Source organism: Nicotiana attenuata, unplaced genomic scaffold, assembly GCF_001879085.1.
Source record: "Nicotiana attenuata strain UT unplaced genomic scaffold, NIATTr2, whole genome shotgun sequence".
In the NCBI taxonomy this organism is placed as follows: domain Eukaryota; kingdom Viridiplantae; phylum Streptophyta; class Magnoliopsida; order Solanales; family Solanaceae; genus Nicotiana; species Nicotiana attenuata.
In genome coordinates this window covers 164,139-184,146 of record NW_017670313.1, presented here as the reverse complement: position 1 = coordinate 184,146, position 20,008 = coordinate 164,139, and the positions used below count along the sequence as shown (strand labels likewise).

The 20,008-nt window shown below is 35.1% G+C and overlaps 3 protein-coding genes across 3 annotated transcripts; 2 read left to right on the top strand and 1 right to left on the bottom strand.

Moving 5' to 3' along the window:
• Positions 1 to 6,407: 6,407 nt before the first annotated feature.
• Positions 6,408 to 7,553, top strand: LOC109237661 (pentatricopeptide repeat-containing protein At3g13160, mitochondrial-like). The gene has a single exon (XM_019403991.1). It carries the CDS (start codon positions 6,408 to 6,410, stop codon positions 7,551 to 7,553), a length of 1,146 nt encoding a protein of 381 aa, XP_019259536.1.
• Positions 7,554 to 10,929: 3,376 nt separating this feature from the next.
• LOC109237671 (calcium uniporter protein 5, mitochondrial-like) lies at positions 10,930 to 13,973 on the top strand. Its single transcript, XM_019404000.1, has 2 exons — positions 10,930 to 11,615; positions 13,155 to 13,973. The coding sequence occupies exons 1-2, from the start codon at positions 11,181 to 11,183 to the stop codon at positions 13,638 to 13,640; spliced, it is 921 nt and encodes a 306-aa protein (XP_019259545.1). The 5' UTR covers positions 10,930 to 11,180; the 3' UTR covers positions 13,641 to 13,973.
• A 94-nt stretch (positions 13,974 to 14,067) lies between these two features.
• Positions 14,068 to 16,003, bottom strand: LOC109237660 (LOB domain-containing protein 25-like). Its single transcript, XM_019403990.1, has 2 exons — positions 15,808 to 16,003; positions 14,068 to 15,053 (listed from the first exon to the last, which is right to left on the bottom strand). Exons 1-2 carry the CDS (start codon positions 15,979 to 15,981, stop codon positions 14,634 to 14,636), a joined length of 594 nt encoding a protein of 197 aa, XP_019259535.1. The 5' UTR covers positions 15,982 to 16,003; the 3' UTR covers positions 14,068 to 14,633.
• Between the last annotated feature and the right edge of the window lie 4,005 nt (positions 16,004 to 20,008).

Genomic DNA, 20,008 nt, shown 5'->3' with positions numbered 1-20,008 from the left:
CCTCTGCCACGACCACGACCGCGTCCACGGCCTCTGGTGGCCTCAGTGGGTGGTACTGGTGGCCGTCCACCTCATCCGGTAGCGCGAGTCCTCACCATATGTGAGAGAATAGAATAAAGAGAAGTTTAGTACTCGGATCAACAAGTTCGCACGACAAGAATTTCAAGAAGATGAAGTTTTTTCCTAAAGGTTTTGCAGCCTCTCGAGGATAAATACAGACGTCTCCGTACCGATCCGCGAGACTCTACTAAACCGGCTCATGACTCGCGAGACCTAGTAACCTAGGCTCTGATACCAACTTGTCATGACCCCAACCCCTGTCGTGATGGTGCCCAACACATTGCTAGGCAAGCCCGACCAATTATCAATCACAACCCCTCTCATATAGAGTTCATTACCAATTAACGCAGTTTAAAAGCCAATTTAACATTTTAAAAGTCTGAAACAGTAGATAAAAAGTGCGGAAATCATAATAACGTCACTACATAGCCCACCGATCCGCTGTCACAAGTCAAGAGCCTCTATTACAAGTCTGTAAATAGCCTAAAACAGAGATAGTCTAAGAATACAAGAAATAAAGGAGATAGAAGGAGAAATCGGGTCTGCGGACGCCATGCAGCTACCTCGATGACTCCGGTGAATGATGAACAGCAGGAAAACTCTCTCTATGCCTCAGGAGCACCTGGATCTGCACACAAGGTGTAGGGAGTAATGTGAGTACTCCGACCCAGTGAGTAATAAATATAAATATTGACTGAAAGCATGAAAACACGTAAAGGCACAAAGCAGTTCTATATCAAAGCAGAAAAATCACTTAAACAGTAACCCGGCGAATAAGTCAAATGAAATCTCTTCAAATCCGGTATAACAGGTAATTTAACAGGTAATAACAAGTAGAAATCCGCCCCTCGAGCTCACTCTTTGCACTTAGCCAATATAACTCTCATAATAACAGAAATTAGAATAACCGTTGCGGCGTGCAGCCCGATCCGTACATCGCTGCGGCGTGCAGCCCGATCCATATAAATAGTCGACTGCGCTCACTGGGGGTGTGCAGACTCCGGAGGGGCTCCTACAGCCCAAGCGCCATATTGCTGCGGCGTGCAGCCCGATCCAATATACATATATCGCTGCGGCGTGCAGCCCGATCCATATAAGTATTGCTGCAGCGAGCAGCCCGATCCATAATATATATAATATCCTCACTGTTGGGTTCTCAGGCCCTCTCAGGCATTTTACTCACAGCCTCTCAGGCACAATAATATAAGGTAGGGATCTCAGCCCTCATGTTCCTCTCATTTAGAATTAACATTTATAACACCGGTTCACATCTTTTAAACAAATAGAAGCATGACTGAGGATATGATTTTTAACAAGTAAAGTGAGGAAAAGCAGTCAAAATGCCCCTAAGGGTTCTACAGGTCGGCATAAGGCCCCAAACGTGGAAACTAGCCCAAAACATAATGATAACAATAAGTCTCAGTCAAATAAGTAGTAATTTCATCAATCGGGACGGACCAAGCCACAATCCCTAATGGTGCTCTACCCCACTCTCGCTATCCGGCGTGCAAGTCACCTCAATATAGCACTACGATGTGCAATCCGGGGTTTCAAACCCTCAGGACATCATTTAACATCATTACTCACCTCAAACCGGCTAAAGCTCTAGCTCGCTATGCCCTTGCCTCTCAAATCGGCCTCCTTGCGCGTCGAATCTGACCAAAACCATAACGAATACGTCACAATATGCTAAGGGAACAAAACCCAATCGAAAATAACCGAAAAACATCAAAAATCCCGAAATTGGCAAAACCCGAGCCCCGGGCCCACTTCTAGAAACTCAGAAATTTTTACATCAACGGGTTCCTTATCTCGTCATGAGTCTATACATATCAAGAACTCTCAAATCCGAGCTCAAATGGCCCTTCAAATCCCAATTTAAAAATCTCAAAATCCCAAGCCCTAGTTCTTCCAATTTTAGCCAAGTTTCCATGAATTTCAAGGTTAATTTCACATAATAATCACGTTTTTAGCTCATAGGACTTACCTCCAATCAATCCTCTTCGAAACCCTCTTCAATTTCTCCCAAATAGCTCTCAAAATGTCCAACAATGGAGGAAAATATGACCTAGCTCGCGGAGGAAATGTTTTAAAACATTCTGCCCAGGTCCTGTAGCCCCTTCATCGCGATCGCGACCTCAGCCCGCGATCGCAAAGCACCCTTTTATTTTTCTCAGAAATTACCCTACGTGAACGTGAGTCCTCCCCCGCGAACGCGATGCTCTGACTCCTCAAGCTACGCGAACGCGAAGAACACTTGCCTTAGGACTTTCAAACCTTATACGCGAACGCGACCTGTCTTCTGCGAACGCGAAGCACAAGCAGCTCCCACTCCGCGAACGCGATCCCTCAGTCGCGAACGCGATGCACAAACTCAGATCTGCCCAAACCCTTCTATGTGATCGCGATCCTACCCACGCGATCGCAATGACCAAAATCCTCTGCAACAGCTGCAGAATTTTCTGCAACATTTTCCAAGTTTAAAACTTCCCGTTAGCCATCCGAAATCACCCCGAGGCCCCCGGGACCTCAACCAAAAGCACCAACACATCCTAAAACATCCTCCAAACTTGTTCCAATCATCAAAACACCTCAAACAACATTACAACCATCAATTCACATCGAATTCAAGCCTAAGTTCTTCTAAAACTTCCGAAACATGCATTTGATCAAAAACCCAACCAAAACACCTCTGAATGACCTGAAATTTTGCACACACATCCAAAATCACATAACGAAGCTACAGCAAATCTCGGTATTCCATTCCGACCCTCGGATCAAAATCTCACCTATCAACCGGAATTTGCCAAAATACTAACTTCGCCAATTCAAGCCTAATTCTACACCGGACCTCCAAAACCACTTCCGATCACACTCCTAAATCACAAATCATCCCTCGAAGCTAACCGAATCATCAGAAATCATATCCGATCCCTTTAACACATAAGTCAATATCCGGTTGACTTTTCCAAACTAAGCCTTCCTTAAAGAGACTGGGTGTCTCATTTCTTACCAAAACTTCTCCAAACCAACTCGATCACACAAGACACAGATAATGAAGCATACAGAAGCAGAAAATGGGGGAAACGGGGCGGTAACTCATGAGACGACGGGTCGGGTCGTCACAACATGTGGACTACACGAAATACAAACTCTTTTGAACATAGAAAAAACAATATCCCTATACATCATATAATCAATCAAGTTATAGAATTTACTTATTGCGCAACAAAGTCTATTGCTAAAACTCCTAAAGTACAAATTGCTGTCAAATGGATTCCTCCGAAATCAAATTACTAAAAATTAAATACTGATGGAGCAGTCTCTCATCAATCTAGAAATTCTGGCATAGGGGAGCTCATTCAGTATGCTCGAGGAACTTGGATTACGGGTTTGCTGGCAATATCACTACAAAAACCAGCATGGAAGCAGAATTACACGCACTTTTCCGTGGATTACAGTTAGCAATTAAGTTTAATTTGGTTCCACTTGAAGTAAACATTGACGCCTCAGAGGTAATCACAGTTTTAAGAAATGAAAATCTCCTCTACACTAATATCATCTATGATTGCAGGCACCAGCTTCACCAGCTCCATGATTCGCATCCCATACATATGTACAGAGATCAAAATGGGGTAGCAGATAGGTTAGCTAAGCAAGGTTGTACGATGGAGTACTCAGCAACACCAACATTTTTTGTCTCACCACCCATTTTTATTATCGAACAACTAAGAGCACAGATCAATCATGCGCTATAACTCTCCGGAAAGTATCACCCGCTCAAGTATGGCAATCTGTTAGGCTTGACACTCAAATGCCACCTGTTGATTCACATCAGTCGGACTTGTTGATAACAGACATTCACCTTCTGCAACATGCTGCCGCACATGGAGTTACTATAGTAGAAAACTCCCCTTTTTGTAATGATCCTTCGGATCAACACTCCACAATAGATGTTAGTAACAGTTCTACTAGTAGTATTTGTAGTATTAGTACTTTGGTGCATCCCCAACACCAAACTCTTTGTACGAATGCATCTTTATTATTAATATAAGCTTACTAGTTTCTAAACACGCGCATTGCGTGTGAATTCTAACTTACGATGGATTGTAAATGGATTGAACACATAAAATCATTGAGAAAGAAAAATATACTTGACTAACATATAAATGAATATTCTTATATAAAAAAAAGGAAACAATACCTATGACTGACAATGGGTGCCAGGAAACACCACATTGTTAATCAAGCTTTTGAATAATTCAGTGACATCTCAATATAGTAAGTCTGTTTCAGATAGATAGATCTTTCGTCATCACAAAAATATTCCATCTGCATGGATGACACTAGTAAATGGAGTTAAATTGTCAATCCTTGATGTAAGGTTTTTAAGTGGCAACCATCATCAAAGATAACATCACTTAAAGTTAGACTGATCGCTATGGATTATTTGAGTGGCTGACTAACTGTATATAATTAGTGACTTAACCGAGGGAAAAAAAAGATACAAAGTTGAAGTCAAAGAAAGAGATACAATATAGAGAAATGAAAGGGGATTAATGTCCTTGGTAAGATTTTTCGTTTTTATCATTTACTACAACTCTTCGTGACACTCATTTACGATAATTATTTGGCTAACCATTTGTTGAAATTAAAATAAGGGATTAAATGGTATATATTTAAAGACGAATTTTAATAAATTTATTGTTTCATACGTTAATGATGAAGCATAGTCTTTAAGTGAAGGGCAGAATAGTCCTTTGATTTTTATTGGGTAATTTCGTATTTTAACTTTAGACTTGGAGCTTCTGTTTGGAAACGTGTGTTACATGTTTATCCCAAAATACATTAGGTGAAGATTTGAGCCGTAAATGATAAAATGTTAGCCGTACACTTATTTTAGAACTTCGTTGAGCTATAAAATAAAAATTAAAACATACAAAGTTATAGCTAGTTATTTGAAGTCAGAAAAATTTATGAACGTTGATTCTACTTTACACGTGGTACTTTAAATTAAAGACAAATACGTACTCCTGCATTTATAAAACATGCATATAATAAAAACATCTACTTTTTAAATTTACAATTATGTATGAAAAAAAGAAACCAAAATAAACAGACTTCCAATACCATCATGATCAACCCAATGTTTTAGTCATAAGTTCTATGAATCTTCATTCGCCTCAAACACATGAAATTTAAAAAAAAAAAAATGTATAATAAACTTTAAATTCTAATTTAAATTGGTAAAATAAATTCTTCATAGACGAACAAACTTGACAATGAATTTAGCAGTCAAGTTCCTCCAATTAGATGAGAGCTCACAAACCAATCGCATATTGTATAAGACTTTGAATTTGATACTACAAGCGATGCTTACCAATTTTTCATGCCTAATGTTTACCGGTTATATAGTTTTTACTATTACTTAATACATGACTTCTAAAATTAAGCTTCACGAAATGTATGTGTGCATGTGTTAGTATGTGATTCCTTTTTATTTATTTTTTACATACCAATGACTATGATTGTGATAGGACGACTTTGATTCGTAACAAAAAAACTCCTATTTTTATTTATATCGCTTGTTATTTTCTTATTATTATCATGTGAAAAAGATCAAATAATTAATAACTATTGTGATTGATTACTGAAATCGAATTTTTTCTTAGATAACATACACATGAGCTTTTACCTGTACAATTCATGATTCATTAAGTTTTCCTTTTTGATCAATTTTCTTTAAGATTTAAGAGGAAGAAAAACAAATGATACTTGAATAGGGTCAATAAAAGATACTAATCAGGCGTAACTGAAAAGGACACATAAAGAATATAACAGTGGATAATTTATAAAAAAAATAAAGAACACTAAGAGTGATTTATGCAACGAAATTTAGATGAAGAAATCGGTCGATCATTAAAGAAGCAGAGATAACTTGGCAATGAAATATTGATATCAAACTAAGAAGCAAATAAGACAGGATTCCCTCGGAAAAATCATCTGGGTTATTGCGTGTGAACTTCTTTCTTGTTCATACAACATCTAAGTGAAAAGTATTTTGATCAACTCTCAACAAATTTTTCATTTTTGATGTGTAAGGATCCAAAGAAATAAGATGGTCTCTATTGAGTTAGAATTTTAAAAGTTAACATTGAGGGAGCAACAACAAACTGAGTGGACAGTAAATTTTAAAGGTTTTGTAATTCAAGTTTTAACTTAAGAGACCTTCCCACTTTTGATATAGTATAGATGATTGATATCTTTCCTACCCAAAAGAAAGAGAGAAATAAAAAATTGAAGTTCACTTTTTAAATTGCTGCTCAGCGCCAAAATAAGCAAAATAAATGTCCAGTTTTTCAACTGTCCGCCGTCTGCGAGGTATCCTCGCCGTAAACAACCCCACGGCAACCACTAAAACCCCCATTACCTCTTCAAATTCCACCAATCAGACACCCCAAGCAATTGTAAATTTCTTGAAAGAATCATCACAGCACCCTAAGTTCCGACGCGAAGGACGGGTCCATTATGAACTCGCCGTTCACCGCCTTGCAAAAGCCAACTACTTCTCCGGCATCGAAGAAATTATCGAGCATCAAAAGCAGTTCCCAGATGTTCGTAACGAGGCCTTTGTCTCCCGCCTTATACTTCTCTATGGGAAAGCGAAAATGTATCATCACGCACGTAAACTGTTCGACGAAATGCCTCAACTAAATTGTCCACGGACTATCCTTTCCTTCAATGCCCTTTTGGATTCATGCGTTAGGTCAGAGAGATATGATGAAATTGGCGGGTTGTTTCGTGAATTGCCCGCGAAATTGTCGATTGAGCCTAATTTACTGTCTTATAACCTTGCGATTAAGGCGTTGTGTAAGGCTGGTTCTTTCGATTCTGCTGTGCTTTTGATGGATGAGATTGAAAAGAATGGGATTAAGCCGGATACTGTGACTTGTAATACCTTGTTAATCGCACTTTATGAAAGTCAAAGGATTTCTGAAGCTGAAAATTTGTGGGTTGTGATGGAAAACAGAAATATTATCCCTGATCTTTGCAGTTACAATATTAGATTACGAAGTTTGGCTAAAGTTAATGAGGTTTCAAAGGCGATTCAGTTCTTCGAGGAGATCGTTAAGAAGGGTTTCAAACCGGATAGATTCAGTTACAATACTATGATAAAGATGTATATCCATGAGGGGAATTTGGAGGAGGCTAAAATGTGGTACCAGAAGATGCTACAAAATGGATGCCTTCCCGACTATGCAACGTTTAATATGCTTATTCCTTTGGCTTGTGACACGAAAAAATTTGAATTTGCACTCTGCTTGTGCAAGAAAGCTATTGATTCACAAGTAATTGTTAATAGAGATAACATGCAGAGAGTTGTTGATGGCTTAGTTGAGCACTCTAAGATTGAAAATGCAAAGGAGCTGGTTAAGTTGGCCAAGTCTTGTAAGAGATTCCTGTATAAGCTTTCGTTGCCTTCGCATAACTAGTTGTTTCTCATCCCTGTTTCACTTATGATTTAATCTTTTGCCCGTGTACTTGAGCTTATATCAAGCTTGATTGTGCCTTGAAGATGAAGTAATAGAAGGTCTGAGGAAGGCTTGGATGGACTCTGGAAAATTTAGCTTGTATTTAGGTAGAGTTTGTTACATGACTGTTAACATTCAATCATATAGGACGGTTAAACATCAGTTGTAGTTCCTATCTGTTGTGTTTCTCCATCTTTGAGTAGGGGGGCGGAGCTAGCCCATCAGCTACGGGTTCGGCCGAACCCAGTAGCTTTAGTCCAAACCCTGTATTTGTCTTATAAAATTTGTTAAACATGTACTAATTATTGGTTTAGAACCCAGTAACTTAAAAGGATTAGAACTCCGAACCGATAACCTTTAAATTCTGGCTCTGTCTCTTTTTGAGCACCCTCCTATAATTCTTTTGAAATAGTAGTAAACAGCTCGGATGTCATAATTCTCTTGGCTCCTGTATGTCAAAGGAAACATACAACATCGAGACAAGCATTTTTAACGGAGCTGGTGTAGGACTTTGAGACGGGCATTGGTTATTGCTATTCTTGCACAAAACATCTTGGTGCTTCAGAGGTACAGAACTGGAGTTCTTTCATGCGTTGCTCCTTATTGTAATTTGTTTATGCATCTAGCGTTTATTCATGTTTTGTTATTTAGATTAATCTAATTTTAAATTTGTAAAGAAGAAGAAGAAGAAGATGAGAAACCTTAAAATTTGTAACTCATGAAGAATTTGAGATTGAGTTAGACTTGAAATCCATCTTCTTTATAGTTTGCATGGTATTAGAGCAAGACTCATCCCTATTTTTGGTTTAGTCATTGTTGGACCTCCGTTTTTATGTTGCCCACGCTGTAGTAGACATCCAACTCTTGAGTGTCCCATATACATTGAGGGAATAAACTGTTATCTTGGTCTTGGGCAAAAGATAACATTTCCTCGCTTATACTTTCTTTTGAACAAAAGAAAAAGATTAGGAGAAGGAATATAAAGGGGGGAAAAGGGTGCATTTTTACATTGTTTCTTATTATGCTTCAGGTAAAGAAGATTTACCTGCTAGGCTTTCATAGTTTGCCTATTGTACCTCTTGGATCAAAAGTTGCCAGGGGTTTGATTAAATGACAAAGGCAAGACACAGCCACTAGCAAACATTCTCGATAGTTTGTGTCCATATAGGTGTGCTTTACGAGGGCTAGAGGTGTACATAAGTCGGGTTGGTTCGAATTTTTTAATTATCAAACCAAATCAATAGTATCGGGTTTTTAAATCTAAAAAACAAATCAAACCAACAAAGTCGGGCTTTTCAATCTCGATTTTTCTCGGGTTTTTTTTATTTTTTTGGATTTTTGGATTTTTTTCTGGTAAAGCCTTCATATCACAAAATATGTAACTTGTGCTCCAAATATTTCTTTAGTCCTAGAAGGATACAACTATATAATGTATTTTTCAAGAAAATAACACAATAATATGAGATGAGTCATAGCGTTGTATTAAAATATTCAATAACAAAGATAATAAAATTGCATAAAATAAATATTGTTAATTAATAAGCCATAATAAAATGAACATAATCTAAAAGTACTATATAAGTCATGCTAAAATAAGTACATTTAACAAGTACTATTAATTGCATGACTAAGCACTAAAGAAAAAGATAAACTAAATTATGCTTTTCCATTATAAACCAATGCAAAACTAAAAATAAATATCCAACAGTACTGTCATTTCTAGTGTTGAATTGGATTTATTTTGGGGTGAAATTCAAAAATAGCCAGATTTACGAGTGGTAGTTGAAAAATAGCCACAGTTTCAAAAGTAATAAGAAATTTAGCCACTTTTCATGTAAAGATAAATCGTAACGAATACACTGTTCAAAATCTAGAAAATATTCCAGCATAATATACTACAGTTCGACTTTTTTACATGTGAACTTCCAGCATAATATACTGAAGTTGCAGCATAATATGCTGGAACTTTCCTGATTAAGCTACACATGCCAATTTTTTCAGGTTATGCAACAGAATATGAAGATGACACTCAAAGATGTGTCATAGAAGACAGTGGATAATGAAGAGAAAGGCAGTCAAAATTGACATGCCTAGCCAAGCAAATTGTTAACAAATTTTATATAGTCATAGACCAACCAAGCACCCTCGAGGAAGGTGAAAACCCCGTTTCGTGATTACATCTTTTTTCGGTGGTTGGTTACACAAATATATTTTTAAAGAAAAAGTGAAAAACACATTCCAAAAAAGTAGAAAAAATAGTTTTCTTTTTTCCTTTGCAATTCTCACTTCATACACTTGTTTCAATCAACACACATTTTTCTAGATAATTGGTTACACGCAATTATCTTTTAAATAATACGATCACGTGAATATTTTTACGCTGACATTATTGTAACTTAAACTCTTAAAAAATATCACAAAGGGACTGTGGTCAGGATATTTTCTCCCATTTCTGGTCAACAAAGACATCAAGAAAAGGCATGCCAACTATCCGGACAATAAGATTCTTATTTTATTTTATATAAAACAAACTTAATTAAATCAAGTCTATTAGCCTTATCTTATTCCTGTATGATTGCTATTGGATTCTTCATGATCGAGTAATTATTTAGTTTATTAATAAAATAAGGAGGGTCGTCTCTCTTTCTCCTCCTTGACACCAATCATCCTCTTTTATACGGCGGAGTTTGGATTTCGAAAATCAAACGAGTTTTTCTTTGACCGTAATTTTTTCAAATGCTTTTAGATATTTTGAACCGTTAATTATTGTAACTTATAATACTTGTTACGTAGTATCCAAATATATACATTTTATTTCAAAAAACTAAACATTCTATGTCCGAATTTGACTTTCGAAATTCAATCTCCATCACATAAATTGCGATAAAGGTAATATAGCTAATTATAAACTCACAAAGTCAAATCTATGTGTATTTTTAAAAAGTCATATATGTAAAGTAGTATTAGTACTACTTAAATTTGATACCGAAAACTAAATAATCATATAATACCAAGTTTGGTATGACGATTAACTCGGGTTATATTTTAGAAAAATAATATTTTATAATCGCTTTCAAAATAATAGCGATTATTTTGAAAATATGTGTTTTGTATGTATATATATACAATAAATATATAAATTTTATATACTTTTACAGTTATTTAGATAAATAATTTTTAGCACAGGCTAAAAGTGATCTTTGCCTTTATATTACTTGTCATCAAACCAAATTCTCTTTGAATGCAAAAATAAAATTAAAAATAAAATTCTTACCAAAAGCTTTAAGACCCACACCTACCGACTCTGTTAAATACGTGCCTCAAAACCCTACCCTACTCCGATTTACGCTCTCCTCTTTCTTCTTCCTATAAAAAGTAGGCCGGCCCATAAAAATCCCCACTTGTCTCTCTCATTCTCATTGGTGCCTTTCGTAACTCCGTTTTAACAGTTACCAATAGACCGTCATTCTCGTATTTATAAACGGTTTTCTTCTCCATCGCCTATCATGGCTCAAACTACCAATATCAGCTTTTGAAATATATAAACACTTTTATATTATTCTCAATTTCAATTTTTGTATTAGCAAAATGTGGAGAACTTCGTGTAATTTATTGAAACGTACTGTTACATCAGCGTCTATCAGTTATGGGAAAAGAACATTTCCCATTTCGGTCATGGATGATCGATCCGGGTGTTTTTGCGGGTCGACCCGATTGATGGGTGGGTACTATTTCAGTTCAGTTTCAACAGGGAATGGGGAAAACAAGAATAATGTGAATAATGGTGATTTTATTACGCACGAGGAAGCGAAAAGGCTGATGAGATTGGTGAATGTTGAGGAGCTGAAGTGGAAATTAGGGATGGAAAATACGGAGGTTATTGGGTACAGTGAGCTGTTAAAAGCTTGTGAAAAAATGGGTGTGGCTAAAACGCGTGATGAGGCGGTTGGTTTTGCTAGAGTACTTGATGAAGCTGGTGTCATTTTACTCTTCAGAGATAAAGTTTACCTTCATCCTGATAAGGTAATTTTTTTACTCTTTTATTTTTATCTTTGTGGATGTGTTTTGATTTTCTTTTATGTGTTGTTTTGGGATGTGGGGTAGTGTAAAAAAGGTGTTTGATTGATGATTCTTGTCTAAGATTAACATTGTCTAACTGTAATATCTGAAGAAATCTTGAAAAAGGAGAGATCTTTGGGGAATATTGATTTGGCGTTTGGTTTCATTGGCCTCTATGATGGAGGATAGAATACTGCTAATGCTTTTTGTTTGTTTATGCATAATATTGGCATGAGAAGAGTTGAAATGGAGTAAGTGATTAGTGAGGATTCATATAGCCAACCCAACTTATTTGGAACTGAGGCGTTGTTGTTGTTGTTATTGTTGTTTTGGGAGGTGGGGTAGTGTAAAAAGGTGTTCGATTGACGATTAGTATGTAAGAATTAGAAGCTGTATTATCTAAAGAAATCACGTGAAAAAGGAAAGATCTTTGGGAATTATTGATTTGGCGTGAGGTTTCATTGGCTTCTGAAGCTGAAATATTTGTTTCCCTTTTGGGATTGGGGAATGAGGTTAATATTTGTTTCCCTTTTGGGATTGGGGAATGAGGTTGGGTGCTGTGAGGAGAAACTGTAACATATAAGGGGTAAAGAAACAAAACATACAACCATTGGTATCTGTTAATTATCAACAACCAACATGAAAAACAACAGAGTTTCTCTTGCTTTGCTCAATTGTTCTGCTTTTTCTGCCTGCCTTCATTAATGAAGGCCTATATCCTAAGAGGTAGCTGTTAAACGGTTAATGAATGTTAATTACATCTGGAAAATGGCGTTACTAATTTGGGAAAATGGTGTCAATCAGATGATGTGAGGTTGTATCAGTTAATGTGTTCCGAGTAAGCATGGTTTCCTTATATCAGTCATATTTTGTAGCGGGTTAAAATTTCGTCAACCAGTGTGAATTCCTGCTTTTGATTTGAGAATTCATGAGACACAAAGAAAGGTGAGGGGAAGTCTGGCAGGGGGTTGGCGGTGGTGATTGGAGATTTATGATGTTTGATATGCTGGTTGCGTGCTGAAACTTATTGAATAAGCTTTCAGTAAGCAAGATTATTAGAATTGTGGAGAACAATCCTTAGTTTGGACATTCTTTAACCACCTTATTGCGGACATTGTCTCATTGTACCCGTAATCTGTTCGATTCTCAGTCCATTAGTTGGCGGTGTAAAGATGCCTAGTTTTGCAGGAACATGTCATGTTTGAATTACTTATTTTTCTGAATATGCATAACAGCATGCAATTACTTCTTTTCTAATTTTATGAGTGAGGGAGAGGTAGAAAATCATGAAAAATTTCAACTTTGCTTTCTTTGATCAGAAATTTATTGCTTAATTAATTACCTGATAAAGTAAAAAATGTGTGAGCTTTAAATGCATACCTGGTGGTTTCTGAATATGGATTTGAGAGACATTTCTTAATAAATGTCCATTTCTAGCCAGCCCTCTTAAAACTTTATCACTATGGAAATCTCCAATTTCATTTTCTTCTTTTTTGTTTTCAGGTAGTGGATGAAATTAGAAAGGCAGTTCCCCTTGCACTTCTACCCGATGATGACCCCACGATAGATGAACTAAGGATTCTGCAGGAGACGATGAATAAAATTGATGAGCTTGCACATAAACAAGTGCGTCGCATTTTATGGACTGGGTTAGGAGCTGGCCTTTTGCAAGTCGGTCTCTTCTTCCGTCTAACGTTCTGGGAATTCTCTTGGGATGTGATGGAACCAATTGCTTTTTTCACAACTACTACTGGGATAGTAGTAGGTTATGCTTATTTCCTTGTTACTTCTAGAGATCCGTCATACCAAGATGTGTTGAAGAGGCTCTTCCTCTCAAGGCAGAGGAATCTGATCAAGAAGTATAATTTTGATATTCAGAGGTTTGTGGAATTACAAAAGAAAATCAGAGTACCAGTGAGTACTCGAGCTTCAATGAAACATCGGTTAGGGGTGGAGCTGGAAGCTGAGGATCTTTTACGCGGTCACTAAATCACATTGGTCTCTGATCATCCTCTCTTTGACCCTCAACTTCTCACATAATTATTTCACTAAACTTTTACCTTTCAACCAATGTAAGCCCTTCATTTTCCTAGCGGAGGGTGAATATCTCAGCTGTTGACAATTGTCCCTGCTTTTACCTTGTAATTTGAAGGTTGTATTACTAAACTCTTCTCTTACAACATAGGCTTAGAAAGTAGTTCTAACCATTGCAATTCCTTCAAAGCCTCCTACTCTGAAGTTGTCAGCCTCTCATATATTTTTGAAGCTGTAACTAGATACTGATGCTATATCAATGATTTTGAAATTTTGGTATTTCGACAATAGCCCCTGTTATTTATATAAAAAGTAGGCCAATGACGATTTTACAAGTTCTTTTTGACAAGAATGCCAGGGCTTTACAAGCCCTTATTACAGGGCTTTCGCCATAGTTTAATTTTGTGGGAAATTGTCATCATACAGGTGTTAATTGAACTGTGTGCAGTATTGATGCTTGATATTGATGCTATATCAATGATCTTGAATGTATTGTTCTCTCTACGATAACATCAGTTAATGATACTGACTATAATCCTGCTGGAAGGTTTTATTCGACTTGAATGTCTAGGTCTTTTACAAGTACTTTGCGGAGACCTTTCTTTCATAGTTTCATTTTGTTGGAAATTGTCATCAGACAGTTAATTGATTTCAGTTTCGTGCAGTACAGATAGCGCATAATTTCATGAATCAGCTGCAGTTCGTGGGTTATTGAACTGCTCTACTGACCAGCTTTATAAAGTTTGTTCTGAAAAGCATTAAATTGCACTGATAGTGTAAACAACTTTTATGTTGTCAGTGTATATTACTTAAAATCCTTTTTCATTCAGAGGTTCAAAGCTTGAAGAAACTAGTATATCTGCAGCTTTGGAACATTGCCTTTACTAAATCCCAAGGTGTTGAATTGAAGGCAAATATTGACAGTCTTTTGTTGTCCATACAAGAAAACTATATGTCCAAGTAAGGCAGTTGAAGAACTTCAGTTTCTTGGAGACAGTAGTGATCTGCAGCTTCTGGAAGTAGAAGCAAGGCGTCCGAGGCATTAGCATATGCATTTTGCTCACTCGGCTTCTGGAAATGGAGAAACTCATGGTTCTCGGGGGTGATTGGAGAACCTTCAATCAGAGAGGGTAAGGATAAAGCATCGGATAACTGGGTTTGAAGAGACATTACTTCAGCTAAAGCTTCGTTTAACTCGGATTGTAAGTGAAAGACATGTTTCTGGAGGGCAGAAATGATGCCCACACATCCATAAACTGGATCTCTGAGTCTTGCTGTAGCTTCATAAACCATGCTAATCACTGCATCTTCTCTATTATCCGCTGGTGTCTCCTGCTCAAAATGAATGCCAATATACAAAGCAGAGAAGGTTCATTTCTTGAAGTGTCATTATAACTAGCACTCTTAGCATTATACTAGTACTCCCTTTGTTTCAAAAAGATTGACACTATTTCCTTATTAGTCTCTTTAAAAAAGATTGACACCTTTCAATATTTCCTTGATAAGAAACATTTATAGCCACACAAGTGCTACGACAAGTTTCAAAAGTTTTACAGCCACACAAATGCTATGGCTTATTTAAGACCATATATCTCAAAAGTCTTCAGTTCTTTATTAAAGTTTGTGTCAAATTAAACTAAGACAATCTTTTTGAAACGGGGGAGTATTAATTATATGGATTTAACTTAGATACACTTGGCGTTTATAGATGCAATATTTAACCTATTATATCATGTTGTCTGCCTTTTTTTTTCTTCCCTCGTAACTACTTTCACTTATTCTAGATATATTTAGTCTTTTAAGTGACCTGATTGATTAAAGAAAATTTTCCACTGTTAATCTTTAGAACTTAAATCTAATTATATTATGACAAGAGTGGGTTGCTTAAATGGTGAGCACCCTTTGTCGAAAAATTACACGGTATATATATGTAAAATATTAGATATTTGACGTATATAACATATATTGAACACTCTTTGTCAGGATTTTTTTTTTTTACTTTTTTCAAGTCTGAACCCCCTTTGGGAATTTTCTGGCTTCGTCACTGGTTGCTTGTGCTGATAGTCTGGTACGATGTAGTAGACAGCCATTAAAAAAAAGTAAAAACATATGAATTACTTACTTGTAAAATTTTGTTGATGTTGCTAGCACCAAAAATGCGATGAACAGCAATAAACTTTTGTGGTTCAGCAGAAGGAAAGTGAGGCAAGAAAATGCAATCCTGAGTGCAGCGTCTACGAAGAAACTTACATGCTGAACATGGCATATGTTTGTTCTTCTTGCTTGTAGAACTCATGAGAAAAAATAAATTAAAGCAGTTGCTTTGGTATTTATTTTTGTTTTTGTTTGAAATTAAAGCAAATGAGCTTACTTAACTGAGTATTTAAGGGCACACATTAAAGTAAAACATGGGGTCTAGCAAATTAAAAAGGGGTCCAAAAGAATTAGCTGGAGAAAAGAAAAATCTTTAGACATCTTAATAGTAAGATCTTGGAGGTTGTAATAACACTATTATCATCTCCCCTTGTCATTTTCATGGGGGGAAATTCATTGAACAAAATGGAAACTATGTCAGTGCACTAAGCGCGAGGTCTGGGAAAGGGCCGAATCACAAGGGTCTATCGTATGTAGTCTTACCCTGCATTTTTACAAGAGCCTGTTTCCACGACTCAAACTCAAAACCTCTTGATCACATGACAACTTTACCAGTTACCCCAAGACTCACCTTCAAAATGGAAACTACATTAATTGCTTGTAATTGCAACTCAACACTAATATATGAGTGATATATCTTGAGTGTAACTTGTATAAATGGGTAGTGCCTAGTGGTGAAAAAATGTAATAACTATCACGATTCAGGTCACATTTACTTATTGTACCAGGTGGTCTGCCGTATTATCAAAGATTTACAATCCTTCTGTTTATAGATGGTTATTTATAGATATTTCTTGTATGACCTGATACTGTAATTTTTTATATATTCAGTGTATATATATAAAAATTAAACTAATACATCTTTCTTCTTATTGTGTAGATAATTCGATGATTAAGAGCCTAGTGATATTGAAGTAGGACAAAAAAGCTTCACACGTGAGGGTCCATAAATAATTAGGTAATGATATGATGATTAGTGAATGTGACATTGACAATATATCTGAAAGACGTTTGAGACAATATATTTGACAAAACAAGATTCGAGCCCGTTTGGAAGCGCTTATTTTAAGTGACTTTTAACCATAAGTCATAAGATGAAAATTTTAGTTTTCGGCTTATTTTTGTCAATTTAGCTAAAAACACAAGTGTTTAAAAATACTATTTTACTTTATCCAAGTACTACAAAATGGTTTAAAAATTATTTTGGCTTAAATACACTTAAAATAAATCAATCCAAACGGACTGTTTATATGGAGACGACCCCATTTCATCAGGGAAATATATCGATCTTTCTGCCACTTTAATTTGAGTAACTCTACCTTTTATCACAATTTGGCTCATATACATAAGTTTGCAATTAGGGCAATGAGATTAATCTAAGACTTTACTTCTTTCTCAAATTGATGTTTACTTCGTTTTACTTTTTAAGTAGAGTCAGATATGGAATCACTTGTATTGTATTGTATAGCGTAGTATTATTTTTGCAATCTAATACTAGTAGATATTATTACAATTATATAAAGGCCCTATAAGGATTAGCTGAGTTGGTTAGGTGAGTGGTTTCCACATGAGAGATCTGGGATCGATTCCCCTCACCAGCAGTCTCCTCAGTCAGAACTCGCCGCACCGGGCTCACTACTAAAAAAATCTGATTTTAGCGACGGACAAATTCTATAGCTAAATAGAAAAATCTGTCGCTAATCTCATTTAGCGACGGATTGGCGACAGATTATCAAGAAATTCTTAGTGACAGATTAGTGACGACGTTCGTAGCTAATTTATTTATTTATTTTTTTTTATGGCTTGTCTAGTGCGGTTTACATTTTCTGTGTGGTTTCCCTCGGAATTTTCTAGAAAAAAAAACTATACAAAGGCTGTGATAGAGAGAGCTACTCCACCGACAGTTTCTATGCATTATTCTTTGTTAAAATTTGCAAGCAACACCTTACCACCTTAAGAAGTTGGATATAATAAAGAGAAGACAATTCTTCTACCTTCATGTTTTCCCTTCATTTTTTCTAACTGCAAGATGTTCATTTTCTTGCTAAATACATGCACTGCAGTTTAAACATTCAAAATACTGCAACTATTTGAGTAAGTAAAACGTTAAAAAATCTAATAAATATGTCTTCTATTCAAATAATGAACAAACTTATGTCTTGTTTTGTAAAATGGAGCATATAATATTCCTTCCTAGGTTTAAGTTAGGTCTCATGTCCCCTCTTGATTTGCTATAATTTTTTCTTACTGTTATCATTATTAAGACAAACTCGCCACATAAATTTAGACGGAAGGAGTATATATTTTGATTTTTATTAGGCTGCTTGTTGTCAATATTAGGCTGCACTCTTATAAAAGGTTTCAATGTCTACACCAAAAGTTATTGGCATCACAGAGTGACCACACTGGAACATACACCAATAATATTATCTATAAAAGAACTATAGGTATGATATTAATATATCACATGCTTACACCTAATAACATCAAAATTTAACTCATTATAAATTTTACCTACCTTACTAAATTTAGTTGTTCAATTGCAGGCTCATATGCTATGCAATCTAATCATTTGTCGTTTGACAATCAAGCCATTCGAATAGGTTAATTTTCCTTCATTAATTTCAGCTTGTTTTTTTTCCTTCAAATTTACTTTTACTCATTATCCTATTGTTTTAATATAATTTATATTATCTATAACTATTTGACATGTAAAACACGTACAACGCACGTGTCCATAGACTAATACAACTATAAAAGAATACTTGTGGGGCATAAAGCAAAAAAGAAGAATAGGAGATCTATTGATACTGCAAATAGCATAAGATGACAAAAAATTTGTTCCACTTCTGGACAATTTCGCATAGCATGAGGATTAATGACAGCAGGAACATACGGATGCAAGAAAGAGGAGTCTATTACTCAAATGGTCATTCAACTACCTTAAATTATCTCCTAATGTCACTTTACTTTCGTTTGTAACAACAAAGTCACTGAACTATGCCTATTTCACTCAGAAGGTCACTCAACTAGATTTTCTTAGATTGCCAAATACCTATTTTACCCTCTAAATTATAAACATTTATCTTCTTTTTATAATTTTTAAACTTTTTAATATTATGATTTTCTCTTTTTTAATTTATATTATGGACTTACCTATAGAATAAATAAATATTATTTATAAATTAAAAAAATAAAAAGTATTTAAGCATATATAATGCTGGAATAACAAAATAATGAGCATAGTAAAAAAATATTAATTAGAATAATTTGTTAGTAATAGTAATTTTAGTATTAACAATAAAAATTCAAAAATTTATTTATACAATTCAGAATAAAAAATAAAGGTTGTAAAATATATATTCCATGCACGTAATATAAAAATAATTATTTAAGTAAAGGTATTTTTATAATATACATTATATTCTTGAAAATTATGCCCAATTATATCATTATGTTTCTACCAACTTTCCGACGACACAAAATTATGTTACCGGAAAGCAGGGACTATCTGTATAGGGTAAAATATGCTATATTAAGTTGTGCATGGAATATATATAATATAATTGAGCATAATTTTCAAGAATATATAATTTATATTATAAAATATTTTTATTTCAATAATTATTTTTATATTATGTGCATGAAATATATATTTTATAACCTTTATTTTCTTTCATTCTGAATTGTGTAAATAAATTTTTGAATTTTTGTTGTTAATACTAAAATTATTGTTACAAACAAATTAGTCTAATTAATTTTTTTTATTATGCTCATTATTGTTATTCCAGCATTATAGATGCTTAAATACTTTTTATTTTTTTAATTAATAAATAATATTTATTTATTCTATAGGTAAGTCCATGATATAAATTAAAATGAAAAAATTATAATATTAAAAAGTTTAAAAAATAAATAAAAGAAGATATAATTTAGAGGGTAAAATAGGTATTTGGCAATCCGAAATTTGGAAAATATAGTTGAGTGACCTTCTGAGTGCAATAGGCATAGTTCAAAGTGACTTTAGGAGATAATTTGAGATAGTTAATTGACCATATAAGTAATTGACTCCAAAAAAGAGCAAGTTCTCTTGACCCATCCTTTTGCATTTCCATAGAGTGTATTGTGGAACTATATATAAGTTCAATAACAAAAAAAAAAAAAAAAAT